The sequence below is a fragment of the Panthera leo genome, chromosome C1 (genome assembly GCF_018350215.1).
Source record: "Panthera leo isolate Ple1 chromosome C1, P.leo_Ple1_pat1.1, whole genome shotgun sequence".
NCBI classification, from domain to species: domain Eukaryota; kingdom Metazoa; phylum Chordata; class Mammalia; order Carnivora; family Felidae; genus Panthera; species Panthera leo.
Window position 1 is genome coordinate 37,281,605 of NC_056686.1, and position 17,692 is coordinate 37,299,296.

At 55.1% G+C, this 17,692-nt stretch overlaps 1 protein-coding gene across 1 annotated transcript; it reads left to right on the plus strand.

The window, feature by feature from the left end:
* The first annotated feature begins 12,501 nt into the window (after nt 1-12,501).
* FOXD2 (forkhead box D2) lies at nt 12,502-15,454 on the plus strand. Its single transcript, XM_042952233.1, has one exon. It carries the CDS (start codon nt 13,152-13,154, stop codon nt 14,646-14,648), a length of 1,497 nt encoding a protein of 498 aa, XP_042808167.1. The 5' UTR covers nt 12,502-13,151; the 3' UTR covers nt 14,649-15,454.
* Nucleotides 15,455-17,692: the final 2,238 nt, after the last annotated feature.

Genomic DNA, 17,692 nt, shown 5'->3' on the forward strand with positions numbered 1-17,692 from the left:
ATGCATTTGGATGCTGTTTTGGGCTGGGAGTTGCTTCTGGTGGCTGGAAGTCACTTGCTCCAGTGGGGAACCCAGTTGCTTAGTGTGGAAGAGGAAAACTAGCTGCAGTTACCACCTCTCCTTGGAAGCGCTCCCAGGTCTCCCGTCCTCCTCCATTCTTCTTGGCAGCTCTTGGTAGATGCCCCGTTGTAGGGGGGCTTGGAATGGGGTTATGGTAGGCAGTCCCAGCTGCCAAGAATTGATCTACTCTGTGAGAGAGAAACAGAGGAAAGTGTGCTGAGCTGAGGTCAAGAAATCTGAGGTCTGGTCAAGCACTCAGGCAACCCCTTTCCTTTTTCTGTCTTTCACAGCGATTCTCAATGCTCTCCAAGCCCCATGACTGTGTGCTCCTCCCCAGCTGAGGACTCATGTGAACCAGATACTGCCCCTGCCTCAGAGGTGTCAAATATAGGTGGGAGACAATATAGTGTGTAGTGTGCTGACAAGATGAGGGGGCTTGTAGGTCACCTTGGTCACTCACCAGTTAGAACCTCTGCTCAGCCTCAATCTCCTCTGAAAAAGGGAGAATGTGCCCTGCCCTCTCTGCCAGGGTGAGATGGCTTTTGTTTTTTTAAAAAACTTTTTAAATGTTTACTCATTTTTGAGAGACAGAGAATGAGCAGGGAAGGGGCAGAGAGAGGGAGTCACAGAATCTGAGACACAGAATCAGACTCCGGGCTCCGAGCTGTCAGCACAGAGCGCGACGCAGAGCTCGAACTCACAAACTGTGAGATCATTACCTGAGCTGAAGTCAGATGCTTAACCAACTAAGCCACCCAGGCACTCTGGGTGAGATGGCTTTTGTAAATGCTAACGTCACTGTGATGGTGGATGAGGATATTCTACCCTGTCTCGCTCATCGGGCAGCCTCACCAGGCTAGGTATGCAGGGCCTTGTCCTGAAATACCCCTTGTCTGGAGGCTGGGCTTGAGGTTTGGGCAGTGGAGGAGAAGTAGAGACAAGAGGGCTCCATCCTGCTTGAGCATCAGACCTTAAGCCTCAGACTAGCTCCCTGAATTGTGTAGGGGCTAGGGCTTGGCGGGCTTCACAAAGAAGTCTTCCTGGAGGAGATGAGCTCTGGTTTGGGGTCTTGAAGGAAAGGAGAAGGTCTGCTATTCCGGTTTCTATAAAACCGCCTTTCCTCCATCCTAATCCCTGTCCAGCCGGGCAGACTGAAAAAGTCTGACTACTTCCAAAGCAATTTAGGTGGGTCCAAGACAGGAGGAAGAGACAGAGGGATGGGGAAGAGAAGAGCAAAAGGGTAAGGTAGAAAGTTTGGGGTCCTAGCGAGCCGACTCACCTACTTCCCTGCCTGATGGGCCACAGGCCAGAGCCCGAAGGCATCCACTAGATTGGGCTTCTATGTCCCTGCCTTCAACATTAGCCACCAACCATATTTTCAGGTTGGGGCCCACAGGAAGTGTTTAGCACATAGTTACACTTTTTCTACTCACATGTTCTACATACTTAGCCTTATTCATTAGGATGATTCCATTGTTTGCTTGAAAGTATTTATTCATTTGTCAAATAGGCTATAAATTTACTTGGCTTTAAAATTATAAAAATAAAGTATTCAGTGAAAAGTCTCCCTTCCATTTTTGTCATTTATTTGCCCCAACAGATAATCAGTTATTAGTTTTTTATTCATCCTCTTAGCTATTTTTGTTGTATATACAAACCAAAACAAATATACATTATTTTCTCCTTTTAAAAAAAAACAAAATGAGAAGCATAATGTTTACCCTGTTGAGTATCTTGAATTTTTTTCACTCAATAATATACCTTTGATATATTTGATCTGGTCTTTCCAGATCAACAGATAAAGGGCTTCTTTATTCTATTTTACACAGTATACTATTTCCTCATATAGATGTGCCACTATTTGTCCTCCTATCAATGGACATTTACATTGTTTCCAAGCTTTTGGCATTCCCAAACCAGTTGCAATGAGGCCTTATACATATATCAGGTGTGCGGGTGTATTTGCAGGAGAAATTTCTGGAAGTGCATTTCCACGCAGTCCTTGTCAGGACACCAAGCTCCCTGTGACCACACTGGCTCTTTTGGTAACTGTCCACTTTTATTTCTCAAAGGGCCCCTTGGTGACTGTGGTCAGAATTCCACTTTCTTAGGACTGTCCTCTCCCCAGTGATCTTCCCATCAGAATCTCTCACTAGGGCCCCTCACTAGATGTTTTGCTCTGGATCTGGGAAGACTGGGCACTTGCCATCTCCACTCTGGGCGGGGTCTGTGCTCTGGCCATCAATCTGTCCAGAGTAATAGGCTCCTTCTCCTTTCCAGTCCCCAGACCCTGGGCATCAGTGGCAGGTGTAGGAAGCTCACTCTTCGGACCTCTACTGTTCAGGCCTCAGGCCTCCTGCCAAATGCTGCCATCTCCCCTTCTCTGCCATCCCCTGTCTCCAATTGTGATTCCCTTCTTCTCATCACAGGGCAACGTTCCTCTCCGGCCTTGGATTTCCCATTTCATCCGGAGCAGCCCCAGCTTTGTGGGAGAAGTGGATGAGGGAAGATCCAGCAGCAGACTCCCTGTGAGAGGCATGCATGTGACTAAGGGGGAGCCAAACTCCACTTCGTAAAACAAGGCCCTCAGCAGCCTGGGAATGTCTGGGTTGGCCCAAACCTGTGATGTCAGCTCCTGTAGCAGATAGCACCATTCTGGCTGACCTAGATCAGGATGAGCAGGAGCCTGGGCAGGTCAAGACCATGCAGAAACGGGGTTATTATTACTGCTGTGGATGGCAATCACTCATGTTTGGAATTGTACGTAGGGCATGGTAGTTAAGAGCCCTGATTCTTGAACCAGACTGTTCAAAACAGGTGATGCACTTCTTACATGTGGATAAGGATAAGGAAACAGAGGACCTGGGAGGGGCAGAGGCATGTTTGAGATTATACAGGAAGGCAGGCACAGGGATGAGAGTAGATCTCAGGCCCCTCGACTCAGGCTCCACTGCTCCTCTCCAGTCACAAGAACATATCAGGGGGAGATGCATTCTGCTAGAAGGTTGGAGCAAGCATCCTCAACAATGTGAGGGTTGGAGAGGCCAGCCAGGATCCTCACGGAGGCAATCTGACCCATAGTTGGCTCCAGCTATAGTACTAGGTATCAGGAGTCCCTGTGAGGTGGCAGCCTAGAGAATTTTCTTGGTTTCTGTCTCCAACCCAGCTATCTGGATTCTTCACAAATGAGGAAACTGACTTTGGAAGGTTATTTGTTTGAGACAACTACGAGGTGGGGACATAATTTGAACCCCTCTCTGACTTGTAATCCATCTGCTGTACCTAGATGCCTCTAAGATTCCTATCCAGTGAAGGGCACCTGGGTGGCTCAGTCTGTTAAGTGTCTGACTCTTGATGTCAGCTCAGGTCATGATCTCATGGTTTCTATGACCCGTGTAGGGCTCTACACTAACAGCTTGGAGCCGGCTCTAGATTCTCTCTGTCCTCTCTCTCTGCTCCTCCCCGGCTCATGCTAATGCTCTCTTTCTTTAAAAATAAGTGAATAAACTAAAAAAAAAACAAAAACAAACTACCCCAACATTCCTATCTAGTGATTACCCAGCCTCTGCTCACACATTTCCAGCGATGGGGAGCTCGCCACCATCAATGTAGCCTATCACACCTCTGAGACACAGCCCTATTGGAATGCTTTCCTTCCATTGGAGTCATGGATATTGAGTCTCCTGAAAACCTTCAGGCTCCCTTTTGCCTGGGTTTCTGTGCTCCAGGTCAACGTTGTAGAGATTTGAAGATGGGGACTGTGTCAACCCTGGGCCCTTTATTCTCCAGGCTAATGACCCTAGACTGGTCCTTTGTGTCTTTGGGCATCTTCCCATCCCCTCCTGTATTAATTAGGGTTAAGTTCAGCTGTGAGTAACAGATTCCACCCTGCCCCCTGCAAAGAAACTTCCACAACAGTGGCTTAACCAATATTGAAATGTGTTTTCTTTTCACATAAGTCTGTGCGGGTGGTTCAGGGTGGTGTGGTACCTCAAAGGTTTCAGGGACCCAGGATTCTTTTCTCTTGTGGTTCTGCTGTTTGTGAAATTCAACTCAAACTAGCAGAACCTCGTTAAACTTAGCTTAAGAAAAGGGAGAATATCATTAGAATGTCTGGAAAGTCGAACATGAAAAAACGCTCAACATCACTCATCATCAGGGAAATACAAACCAAAACCACCATGAGATACCACCTCACACCTGTCAGAATGGCTAACATGAACAACTCAGGCAACAACGGATGTGGGCGAGGATGTGGAGAAAGAGGATCTCTTTTGCATTGTTGGTGGGAATGCAAGCTGGTGCAGCCACTCTGGAAAACAGTATGGAGGTTCCTCAAAACACTCAAAATAGAACTACCCTATGACCCAGCAATTGCACTACTAGGCATTTACACGGGATACAGGTGTGCTGTTTTGAAGGGACACATGCACCCCCATGTTTATAGCAGCACTATCATCAATAGCCAAAGTACGGAAAGAGCCCAAATGTCCATCGATGGATGAATGGATGAAGAGGTGGTATGTTTATACAATGGAGTATTACTTGGCAATCAAAAAGAATGAAATCTTGCCATTTGCAACTACGTGGATAGAACTGGAGGGTATTATGCTAAGTGAAATTAGTCAGAGAAAGACAAATATCATATGACTTCACTCATAGGAGGACTTTAAGAGACAAAACAGATGAACATAAGGGAAGGGAAACAAAAATAATATAAAAACGGCAGGAGGGGGCACAAAACATAAGAGACTGTTAAATATGGAGAACAAACAAGGGTTACTGGAGGGGTTGTGGCAGGTGGGATGGGCTAAATGGGTAAGGAGCACTAAGGAATCTACTCCTGAAATCATTGTTGCACTATATGCTAAGTAATTTGGATGTAAATTAAAAAAAAAAAAAAAAAAGAATGTCTGGAAAGTCGAAGAGTTCTAGGTTCAGGCAGAGCCAGGGGACTCGGCACTGGTGTGAAGCTGTCTCTCTCTTTAGGCTGTTTCCCTCTGTGTACAGGCTTCAATGTCAAACAGCATTCTCCATGTGACCTTCTGGTACGAAAGGAGAAGCACCCCTCCTGCAGTCCCAGAGCCCATATATACCAGAGCCCCAGACTCTCCATATCCTGCAGTCCCAGAGCCCAAAAATCCCAGATCCCCAGAATCTCCATATCCTGCAATCCCAGAGTCCATTTGTCAAATCTTGTTGAAGGAATGACCAGCTCGGCTTAGGTCACTTACTCCTGCATAGACCAGCCACTGGGCCTTGAATCTGCAATGCTATGGTTGATCATGCTGGGTTGTCTGTCTGCTCTTGGAAGTAAGTGTGAGGGACACAGACATTGGACAGTCCCATCAGGGGACTATGGGAGGGGAAGTCTTACCCAGCAGAGAGCTGGGACATCCAAAAACTGTGAATGTGTTCAGTTCATCATGGTAAGGAGATTGAATTTTGTCTTACAAGCAATGGGGAGCCCCTGGAAGATTTTGGCAGGATTTGGCTGGCTCTAGTGGTCACAACATTTTTAAAAGAAGGAAACTGAGGCAGAGAACATGAGAGAGAAATCCAATGAGTGCTGGGGTCAGGGACCATGGAAAAACTATCTCTCACAGGGGGGACATGTTATCCCTTCAGTGGGGACTGATGGAGGAGAAACATGTCTGTCTTCAGAGAACACATATTTCCATTGGTGATGTCATCTATCTTTCTGGGGAGTCCCAGATAAGAGGGAGAAATATGTCATGCCATTCGTTCATTCACTCGTTCAGTCCTATATCCACATGTCTAACATCCACTGAATACCTACTAGGTGTTCGGTTTTGTCCCTGGCAGGAGGTAGAGTGATTGAGAATGATGAGGAACATTTAATGAGCTCTTTCAAAGTTTCAGGCACTGGGCTGAGTGCTTTATATGCATTATTTCATTTGATGCTCACAACAACTCTATGAGGTAGGTAATTATCATCCCCACTTTGTAGAGGAGCAAGAGCGAGGATGAAGGCAACATAAGGAGCATTCTCAAGGAGCTCACAGTCTACAGGGGGCGACAGACCCGAAAACCAGTCATGACAATGGAGGGAGCTAAGTGCTTTGGGGGCACGCGGGCAGGAGCCCCTCAGAGCCTGGCCAGTGTGAGATGTTGTCCGGGGAAGCATCACATGAAGCCTGACATTTGAAATGGGTAGAGGGTTAGGAGGACTGAGTCAGGCAGGAGTGAGCCTCATGCAAAGGTACAGACGTGAGAAAGGGAGAGCAGTTGTGAGTGGAGTGCAGGGGTTGCAGGGGAGGCTGGACAAGCAGGCTGGGGCCAGGCAGCCTGGTAACCTGTGCAGACAGATGAGCAGGTTTGGGGCAGTAATTACTGGGGCCTCATGGAAGTTGCATGAAATTCACCCTCCTAGCTTCTCCTTTAACTTATTAATTGCAAGCACTAGATGGCCTCCTCCTGGGGCTCTGAGGTCTCAGCAGCACCCCCTGGGTGTGCATTAGCAGCAGGGGTTTCTTGGCTCCCCCTCCCTTCCCAGGACAGAGGGGAGTGTGGTAGTTGCTTGATTCGAGGCTGTGCCCAGCCTCCAGCCCATTCACCTCCTGATGTGGGACACTTAGCCAACCCCTGAAATTTGTTAGGGCCCTTCAAAGTAGCTTGATCTGGGCTAGGGTTGAGGAAAGGGAGTCTGACTTTCCAGGGCAGCTCTGCTCCTTCTTCCTTCCTGCCCCACCCTGGAGCAGTGACCACTCCCACACCCCATTTGGCCTGTATTTCCCCTCTCCTATGTCAACCCCCCCCCCAACCAGTCCTCACCCCTCAACATAAGCCCTTCCCCACATCCAGGTGAAGTGGAGAGGGCTCTTGGCTTGGGAAGTGAGAGGTTAGGGATCTAGTTCCGCCTCTGCTACCAATTTGCTGTGTGACCTTGCGCAAGCCAGCCCTCCCTCTGGGTCTCAATTTCCCCCTCTGGGAAATGAACTTTGAAAACCTACAGTCCAATTTTGGGATAAATGACTTCAGTCTTTATTTACTGGAGGGAAAGAAAAACAGCACACCCAGCGTGCAATGCAAAGGGTGGGTGGAGTATATGGATTAACGGTCTTTTGGGGAAGGGCGAGGCAGGAAGCAGGTCGGCTGTGCAGCTCGGTGTGCGAGCGCTGGAGTCAAGGGTTCAGGCTTTCAGTTCTGAGGAGCTCAGAGCAGAAAGAGAGCAAGATGCTTTGGGCTCTCCAGAGGGCTTCTTTCTGGAGGAAGCGGGATTTGAGCAAGGCTTTGAAGTATGAGTACAGGTTGGGAAGGGACACAAGCATGCGCAAAGAGGAGTCCGGAGGTTATGAGTCTCTGGATGACTTTGCCAAAGGGGTGGGGTGGAGAAAGGGCGCTTTGGTCCTAGACCTGGTCGTCCAGTTCCTGACTCTCTGTGTGGACGCGCCGCTCCTCCAGAGGTCGCTGTTCCCCAGGAATCCGTCACCTGCATCTACTGGGCAAGGCCGAGACTCCCTCTGGTCTCCTCGCTCTGTTTCTGTGGGGCTTACGCGGCTCCACACGGGCTCCAGAGCGGTCAGGCAACCAGCATTATGTCTCCAACCACCCAGGGACTTACGGTCTCACCAGCTACCCTACCTGGGCCTCCGAAAGGCTAAAGGCGACGGCGTGTGTGCGTGTGCGTTGCGTCGGTCACCGGGTTCGGGCGGCTGGGCCCCCTCCTCCCTTCCCTCCAGTCTTGCCCCACTTCAGGGCTGCCTAATTGCGTCCGGGTCCGAGGTCTTGCTGCTCCAGCGGCCGACGTGCAATGGGGTGGGCAGGAGGTCGCCGCTAGTCTCCTGGCTCTCCGCAGCGCCGTGACCCTACGCTCTCCTCTCTCTCCCGGCTGTAGTCCCAAACCCGTACCCAGGTTTGCACCCACACATCCTCCTTCCCCGCCAGGGTCACGCGGTGGGCCTGGGGTGGGTTCGCAATTCCCACGAGGTTGCGCCGCTTCGGGCTCTGGGGTAGAGCTGTGGGCCTGGATCGCAAGGCTTCCAGGGCAGTCCCCTCAATCGTGCGGATGGCAGGATAGCACTCGGGACAGGCGCCGGTCGGACACAGAGCCACCACCATCCGGAGGGGCACACACACGCGGACAGAAAAACAGACCCCAGGACCCAGAAACCCAGGACGCACTTAGACAGTAGGGGCACTTACCCCTGAGGCTGACGCTCTGACACACCTGGAAGCGTCCTCTTGACCCCTGCCCCCAGCTGCGTGTCTCTCAGGCGAGGGGGAAGCCTGTGGCAATGCGGTCGCCGGGAAGCCAGAGCCCCAGGTCCGGCGGCTGCGGGGCCGTGCTGTTTTCACCCTCGCCTGGGCCCGCAACCCTCTTCCCACGAACCAGAGTCCGCAGGCTCCGCAGCTCGCTCAGGTCTCAGCCGCCGCGCGGTGCTGAGGCCGTAGGGGGGCTCAAGCGAGCCCCCCCCACTACAAAGTCCCAGGATAGGGGTGCTGGGAGGTGACCGTGGCCAGGCAGGGTGAAAGGAGAGAAAGACGTTTCCTCCGAGAAGTGGAGGGTACGCGAGGTGTGGGCAACAGCGGGCGGGCAGGGCAGGTGGTCGGCGGCGGTGAAGGCGCACCAGCTGGGAGCTCGGTCATTTCTGTGCAAGCAGTGGGTCCGACCTCTCTCTGAACTCTGACCCGGAGCCCGGCTCCTGTGTGGGGGGAGCCCCGCCGCCTGACGTTCGTCCTTGCAGGTCTCCGGATCTGGAGTCTCCCGCCTCCCGCCCGGGCCGGGGAAGCCAATCGCTCTGGAGCAGGCGGAGATCCGGGTGGAGGAAGGGATCGAGAGACGTCCCGGCTTCGGCCCAACAACTGTCTCGCCCCAGAGCTGTAGCCGGATGGGGGAAGGGGAAGTGGGGGCGGCTGCGCAGGTTTCGCCGCTTTCCCCTGGGCTGGCAAGGTTTGTGAATAAAATTAGAGAAGTGTGCGGGCGGGGTGTCCCCCTGCCCGGCTCAGGCCGTGCTCGGCTCGCAGAACTCACAAGGAGGCAAGGCCGCGTGCGGTCGGGCCTTGCAGCGTCCCCGCCTCTTGCTAGCTCCGCGCCGCTCTTCGCCACTTTCGCGATTACTTCATCATATTCTCATAACCATCTGATAGCTCTTGCTTTCCCCTCGCAGAGAACAGCACGGTTACAGCGACCATGAGAAGGAAAGGGAGGGGCCATAAACGGAGGGACACCACCGAGAGCTAGCAACGCATCACAATAAACAGGCAACAACTCCCCGGTCTGAACATTCTGGAGAGGACCCTGCCCCCCCCTCCCCGTTCCCCGACACCCCGCCCCCCCCCCCCGCAATGGGCGCCCCCAAACGCCTCCTTCCAGTTGTTTCTTGGCTGCTGGAGGGAGGTGGCCAAATAGTAAGGCAGAGGAAGGAGGCTGCAGGACCCCACTAGTGATACTGTAACCAAGACCCACAGAGCCTGTGGCCTCCTGCTTCTTGAAGGCTTCAGGCACGGGGGCTGAAGCACAGGTTTCGCCAGAGGAAGTGACAGACTCACCAGAGATAGCGAACGGCACCGGAAGACATAGAAGAAGCTTAGCCCACGGTGGGAAAGCTGGTGCCAGGGTACAAGTGCAGGAAACTAAATGCATTCCATGTGTCCCGTAACCCTTCTCCCAGCCCCCAGTTTTCACCTACTCCTGGCATTGCTCAAGACAAATGGGCCCTTCTAGATTTACACTAGAACCTTGGAAGGGATGAGCGACTCCCAGAAACACCTCTCCCCAGGGAAGAGTGGAGCTTGGTCAGGGGCTAAGCAGACTTATTTGGATAAGTAAAGGAGCTCTGGCCTGAGAGTCTTGACACTTGGGTCCAAGCCAACCCTGGGAGTAGGGTGAGGGGCTTTAAAAGCCTGGCCAAGTCACATGATCTCCTGAGCCTGTTTCCACTTCTGTAAAAATGTATGTGGGCTTGAAGGGTCCGGATGATTCCTTAAGATCATGTTCCACCCCCACATTGCAGAATAGGGGCTAGGCGTCCAGTATCCCTTTTTCCCAACCTGGGTCTCAGCAGCAGGGCCAGGCAGAGGCTGGGGTGGCAGCCGCAGCTGCTGGGTAGAATTTTGCCTGGACCATCAGAACCCAGGATATCTGGGCAGCAAATGCCTCAGCCGGTCTTACCCTGAAGCTGGGCAGGAGGCTGGAGCCTGGGGAATCTGAGAGTGCTGACAAAGAAGGGAGTTACTGGTTCATGCCTGCCACTTTAGAAATGAAGACATTCTGAAGGTGAGATGTAGTAAGACGATGCCAATGTCGTTTTTCTATTTTCTTAGATACTAGCAGAGAGAGCTGGGCTGGAGCTGATATGTGGTACACAGTGTGGGGTGTCTGTGAGTGTGGGAGAGTCTCCATGAAGTAATAAGCAAGCTTAGGGTATGTGTAGGTTGCCAGATAAAATAAATCTGCTAACTCTAGCAACCTAGGTATGTGAGCTTATTTGGGCTGATGCAAAAAATTTCTTTCCAAAGCCCCTTCATCTTTTTTTCCCCTTCCCCCCCCCCCCCCAGAGGGCCTTATCTCCTAGAAAATTCCAATCCCTGAAGGCCTCTAGTCCTTGCCCAATTTCTTGTCCATGGTTTGAGGACTGGCCCTCTTCTCTTCTTTCCAAAGACAGTCTGTTTATGTACACCCATCACGCTAGGTGGATCCCCTTGGTCTGAGGTGTGTGGTTGTGAGGGGATCCGAGGACTTTCTTTCCCAGGATAAGAGCAGCCAGACCTGCTTGCACTCTCCTCTGCTCTTAGCCAGATGGCACGGGAGGATGGAGACCTCTATCATGAAGATTAAGTGACAAGCACCCAGCCCTGCTCTATCTTGTAGGAGCCTAGGTGAGTCCCTTCCTCCTTCTGGGCCTCTGTTGCCACATCCGTGGAATGGGAGAGTTACATTTACACCATATTATTCCATAGACTGGAGACTTAGATAAAAGAGAGAATGTATCCACTCTCACATCAACCCTGCTGAGATACAGCCTGCAGAGGCTGCAGCCCCCACCCTTCTCCCACCGCTTATCTTCAGGGGACCTACTTCAGCAGTGACCCGAGAGGGTTAGATAACTCAGTTATCCCAGCAGGGGTAACCCAGTGGTAGGCTAGACCAGAGCTTGGGATCAGGATGGGAGGCTACCCCACCCCCACCTTCTTTCTCTCTCCCCAAGAGTCTGCAAAGTGCTTGCAATACCCTCTTCCTAAGTAGCCTAGAGTGATATAGCTACTTTTAGGTATTAGCATGAGGTAGGTGCTTTTAAATCTCACTTTTATAGAGGAAGAAATAGAACACAAAGAGTTTAAGAAATTTACCCAAGGTGACAGAGCTGGGAAATAATAAAGCCAGGACCAGAATCCCAGCAGCCTAATTTCAGAGTCCCTGCTCTGAACTACTAGGCAAAGGAGAAAACTGAGGCTGGGTAGGGGAAGCAGCTTGCTGATTGTTATACAGCCTTGTGAAGGCTGAGGGTGCTGGGTCTCAGGCCTCGCATGCCGGAGCTTTGACCACTGCGCGGCGCTGGCGGGGCAGCAGCCCGTCCATCAGCTCAGTTCTTGCCCACAACCAGGGCCCTCACCTCTGTCTCACCCCCCCCTCCCGGGTTGAGACGGGCCCAGTCTGAGCTGGAGATACTGGTTGCTGGGTTCCTGGTCAGGGGAGAAAGAGACTTAATGGGATGGGCAGAAACCCGGCTGGTGAGAAGAAGAGCACAGGACCAACCTTGTGTGCACAGGATCCTGAGAGATGAGGCAACGCTGGCCCAGGGCTGAGGTCAGGGTTCATTGAGGAAGGTCTCTGTGGGGGTCCTGCTGCTGGTCCGTAGAGCCTAAGGGTCCGGGGCCGGCCAGAAAGGGGGGGGGGCAGCCCTGCAGTGCGACTGGGGGTGGGGGAAATTGAACGAGGGATTCTCGACCCCCAGAGACACCCAGACAAACGCAGGGTTTCCACTGGAAACGGAGGCAGAGATTCACTGAAGGCGAGAGACAACAGAGTCACTGAGCCCAAGACAAACGGATACAAAGACGAAAAAGGGCGGAGTACGGGCAAACTCAGAGCGATGGCTCGGTCCGGGCTCCCGGAATGCGGCCAGAGCGCCGCAGAGAAGCTTCGGGGAGAGCCCGACAGGCGGGCGACGCGCTCCTGGGTCTTCCCGCACACACTCCCGCGTCTGGAGTCCCGTGGCGCCGCAAGAGGATGTGTGGCGGGGTCTCGGCCTTGGAAGGGAGGAGAGGAGCGCAGCCGGAATCTCTCACCTCTCCGAGGCCCGGGGCCGAGAGCGCCAAGTTTGCTCCTCGCGATCACTCAAGTGCGTCTCCCTTTGGGCCGGAAGCCGCTCGGGCTCCGGCGGGCCCCGCGCTGGCAGCTTGCGTCCGCGCTTCTCAGGCTCGCGCTCGCGCTCCAACTGCGCCTCGGTCTTGGTGGCCCCCAGGCGCTGCCTTGGGAAGATGATAGGTGGGGGCGTCGCTACTTCTCCCGGCGCCAGCTGGCGCCCTCGTGAACCTTAACATCCAGGGTCTGAGCGCACTGAAGGCAGCGGCTCCAGGGAGCGGAGCGTTTGCGGGATCTGCGGGAAAGGAAAGACCCGCCTCCGGCCACCGGAGCCAGCTCCCGCCGCGGCGGCTGTTGGTTCCCGCCGGGCCCCTCCGCCGAGGCACTCCGCCCGCCCCCTCCCGTCCCGCCCCACCCCGCTCGGGGAGCTCCGCCCCGGGTTCGCGCTCTTCCGCCTTAGGCAGCCGCGAGGCGGGAGGGACTAATCCCCCTACCCCCCATCCCGGGAGGGACCGGGGGCCGAGACCGGCCAGGGTCAGGGGAAGCCTCAGCTTCTTCCGCCCGCGCCCCGGGTGCAGGCGCCCTGCTGGGGCTCCCGGGGTTAGAGGAGGGGGCAGCCAGTCGGGTGCTCACCGAGAGGTGAGAGCGGCTAGTTGGGCCACGAGGGGGCGCTGCGGAGCTGGGGACACCCCTCCCTACCCGCCTCAGTCCCCCGCCCCCTCCCCGCCCGCGCGCAAAACACACTCGCCCCAGAGGCAGCGCGGCGGAGCCCGAGCCGCGGCCGGAGCGGAGCCGGGAGAACGGCGGTGGCGGCGGCGGCACCATGACCCTGGGCAGCTGCTGCTGCGAGATCATGTCCTCCGAGAGCTCCCCGGCCGCTCTGTCCGAGGCCGACGCAGACATAGACGTGGTGGGCGGCGGCGGCGGCAGCGGTGGGGGGGAGCTCCCTGCCCGCTCCGGGCCCCGCGCCCCCCGGGACGTGCTCCCCCACGGCCCCGAGCCTCCCCCGGAGGAAGCCGAGGCGGACGCAGCAGAGGACGAAGAGGAGTCCGGCGGCTGCTCGGACGGCGAGCCACGAGCCTTAGCGTCCCGGGGGGCGGCGGCCGCCGCAGCGGGAAGCCCCGGGCCAGGCGCGGCAGCGGCCCGGGGCGCGGCGGGGCCCGGGCCGGGACCGCCGTCGGGGGGCGCGGCGACGCGGAGCCCGCTGGTGAAGCCGCCCTATTCGTACATCGCGCTCATCACCATGGCCATCCTGCAGAGCCCCAAGAAGCGCCTGACGCTGAGCGAGATCTGCGAGTTCATCAGCGGCCGCTTCCCCTACTATCGGGAGAAGTTCCCCGCTTGGCAGAACAGCATCCGCCACAACCTCTCGCTCAACGACTGCTTCGTCAAGATTCCCCGCGAGCCGGGCAACCCGGGCAAAGGCAACTACTGGACGCTGGACCCAGAGTCGGCCGACATGTTCGACAACGGCAGCTTCCTGCGGCGCCGCAAACGCTTCAAGCGGCAGCCGCTACCGCCGCCGCATCCACACACGCACCCTCATCCGGAGCTGCTGTTGCGTGGCGGGGCTGCGGCGGCGGGGGACCCCGGCGCCTTCCTGCCGGGCTTTGCCGCTTACGGCGCCTACGGCTACGGCTACGGCTTGGCGCTCCCGGCCTACGGCGCACCCCCGCCGGGCCCGGCCCCGCACCCGCACCCACACCCGCACGCCTTCGCTTTCGCCGCCGCCGCCGCCGCCGCGCCCTGTCAGCTGTCGGTACCCCCGGGCCGCGCAGCTGCTCCTCCACCCGGACCTCCGACGGCCTCGGTGTTCGCGGGCGCAGCCTCGGCTCCGGCCCCTGCGCCTGCCCCGGGCACAGGGTCGGGCCCTGGCCCCGCAGGCCTGCCCGCCTTCCTTGGCGCGGAGCTGGGCTGTGCCAAAGCCTTCTACCCTGCGTCGCTGAGCCCTCCCGCAGCCGGCACTGCGGCCGGTCTGTCCACCGCCCTCCTGCGCCAGGGTCTCAAGACGGACGCGGGTGGTGGTGCGGGCGGCGGGGGCGCCGCGGCCGGCCAGAGGCCTTCCTTCTCTATAGACCACATCATGGGCCACGGTGGCGGCGGGGCAGCACCCCCGGGCGGAGGCGAGGGCTCCCCGGGATCGCCATTCGCGGCGGCGGCGGGTCCTGGAGGTCAAGCCCAGGTCTTGGCCATGCTGACTGCCCCAGCCCTAGCTCCCGTGGCCGGCCACATCCGCCTCTCGCATCCCGGGGACGCGCTCCTGTCCTCAGGGCCCCCGTTTGCCAGCAAAGTCGCCGGCCTCAGTGGCTGCCACTTCTGACCACGTCGAGCTCAGGGCCAGTTAGGCCCGCACTCCTCAGCCTCTCCCGGGAGCTCCTGCGGTCCCAGCGGAACTCAGGGAGTCTATTTATGAAGAGTCTCCAGACCTTGAGTCGGCGCGCGTGACTTGGCACTTCAGGAACAGGCTCCATGCTCAGAATCTTGCCGATAGTTGGGACGAAGCGGGCTCCATCGCTCAGGGAGAGGCCCAGGTCTACGCGATGAAGTCGCAATTCATGATCCCATTCCAATTTGAGCAGTTAAAGGGGCGGCGGGGGGTGGGGAGGGAGCCTTCACTTTTTCCCAGCCTCTGCGCCTCTCAGAGGCCCCGGAGGAATGCTTTCCCGGAGGGATGTCTGCCCAGGCCCTGCGGATTCCGCCAGAAACACCAACTGCGCACAGAGAGGTCTCCCTTTCTGCCTCTCCCTTACTTCTTCCCCAACTTTGAGGCCCTGCTTGTCCAATATTATAATTTAAAGACACTTATTATCCGCTTTGTGCTTAAAAGAAAATTTCAACTTTTTTTTTCTTGCTGTTTTCCAAGGAAGTTCATTTTCTCTGAAGCCTAAAGCAGTGTCTACACAGGCAAAGTTGAACGGAGAGGTTAAGTGAGGGGTCTCCACAATCCCTGCAGAAGCTCTGGATCCCACTGCGCTGAGGAACATCCTCCCTCTTTTGTGTTGGGGGTGCTTTTGAAGGAACTTTTCCCCTTTCCCATGGCCGGCTGGGTCCAGCCATCCAGGGCCGGCAACCCTCACAGCATTCTGCTCTGTCCCGGGCCCTGGGATATTTATTGTAGCTAAGGCAATGAGGTTGGGGTGGGAGAGGAGGGTCTGGGTCAAGGACTGGAGAGGTGGGGGTGGGGTGGGCAAGGGCACATCCTGTGGCAGGGGGTCCTGTAATTATGTGTAAATATCTGTACAGCGGGCTGCTATCTGCGTTCTCTGTCCACTGGGTGTGCATTGATTTAGACTTCTCCACTGCGGGGAGACTCTGAAATCGTCTGATGGTTTGTGTGGAAGAAAAGAAAAATCTGTCTTCCCCCCCTCCCATTCCCCATTGGTGTCAGTTGAATAAAGGTATGTGAACTCAGCAGTCACCAGCTCTGTCTGCTTGCCTGCACTCCCCTTTGCCAGTTGGGGCTCTCCCAGACCCCTAGCTCCGGGGCAGAGAGGGAGTGAGGAAGGGCCCTGGGCAGCCCAGACAGGTAAATGAGGGCTGGGGCTTATCGGGAACAGGGGATATCGTGGCCTTGGCCTTTGGCTGTCAATGGGGCCAGGATTCTGGGAAGCCTGTGACCCCTCTAGCACTTTCATTTTCACTCTGGTCCTAAATATCCGCCTGGGGTTCTGCAGAGAGGTTTTGTTTCAAATGCACCTGGGAACTCTCATCTTCTCGTTTAGACTTTAGTGTGGCCTGGGCTTATTTGGGTGCCCAGTGCTCATGGCCATTATACCCATGAAGTACAGTTTCAGTGAATGTGTCTTGATGCATATTCTGTACGCCTCTGTGTGTGGAGGCTTTCGTGGAGCTTGTGATTCCTGTTTGTGTTTCTGAGGGTCATCACATATCCCTGCTTTTTGCCCTTCTTTGGGAGGGGGAGGTGAGTTGTATTTTAGGATAGCTGTGTTTTTTATTCCTCTGCAAGTTCATGAATGTGTGTCTGTTTGTGATTCTCTGTCACAGTCTTTTTCTGAGTCCCTAAGAGGAGAGAGATTTCTCTTTAGCCGCTGTAGATCGTTCCTTGGATACCCCTCCCCCTCACCACTGGGGGACTGGTCAGAGTGAAAAGCTTGCACTGGGGACTGTGGAACCCCTCTCTCCTCCAGCCTGCAAGAGTTAGAAGTGCACACTATGAGCCAAAGGGGAGAGTTAGTGCGGTCCTCCTACTCTGTTAAAGCAAACCTCCTGAACCCCTGAGTCTTGCTCAGAGCCAGAACCTACTGCAAAGCCATCGGGCTGGCTGAGTCTTCCATAAGCCCATTGAGCTTCCCAGCTTGCTGCCTATGCCTGGGACTCCAGGTGGCTGGACTCGCAAGCATGTTAGGCGAGAGGTGATGCTTTGGGGGAAACAAAGATGGTTAGTTAGCTCTTTCTCTGTACATTCAACCGGGGAAATAGAGAAGGAGAAATACGGAGGTGCAGAAAGAGGCAGTGCTGCCTTCACAGAAAATAGATGCACGCTGAGGGCGAGTGTTGGGTGACGGTGGGTGACACACTGAAGGAGGAAGACAGGGTCAGGGAACCAGTTGTAGAGAACTTGAGAGGGTCAAGCAGGGAGAAGCCCCACAGACCTCTTGAGCCAGATTCTCAGGCATCGGCAACAGTAGGAAAGGAGGAGGAGGTAGAGGACAGAGTGCTCTGTAGAAGGAGAGTCAGAACCAGGATCAGGGTAGGAAGAACACACCAGGGCTGAGGAGCAGTGGTCTCCTGTCTGAGGAGAGGCTCCGAAGTCTCAGCCCATTCCCCAGTGGAGGAGAGACAAGGTTGGAGGTGCGTGGAGTAAATGCAGCCCCTTTGCCAGAGGTGAGGTGCCTTCTCCTCCATCTCGTGGAGACACTGCGGGAGGGTAGGGAGGTAGAATGCGGTGGGCCACCTTCCCAGGGTTTTATCAAACAGCCCGCAAGAAGTAAGGTTAGAGTCAGCGGTCAAAAGAGCGAAATGCCTGCTGATACGGGGATAATGGCTCTGGCTGGCTGCTTGGTTGGCTTCGGTGGCGGAGTTTGATTTCATTTCTTTTGAGAACGGTTGGACATGACCATGTGTGTGTTTGCCCTCAATAAAACATTTTGTAGCGTACATGGTCTCATTTACCATGAGTATGTCACTCCCAGGTATTAGGTTGGAGCTGCAAGTAAAAGATTTATCAGTTGGTTTTTTTCTTCTTTAGAAGAGAAAAAATTAAGTCAGCCAGAAGGTGGATAGATAGATAACTGCTTCAGCTGTTACTTCCAGGAGAAGCAGCAGATCCTTCTGGACTCCTCAGTGTGTGATTGTGAAAGTGTGTGTGTGTGTGTGTGTGTGTGTGTGAATTCATCTAAGCAT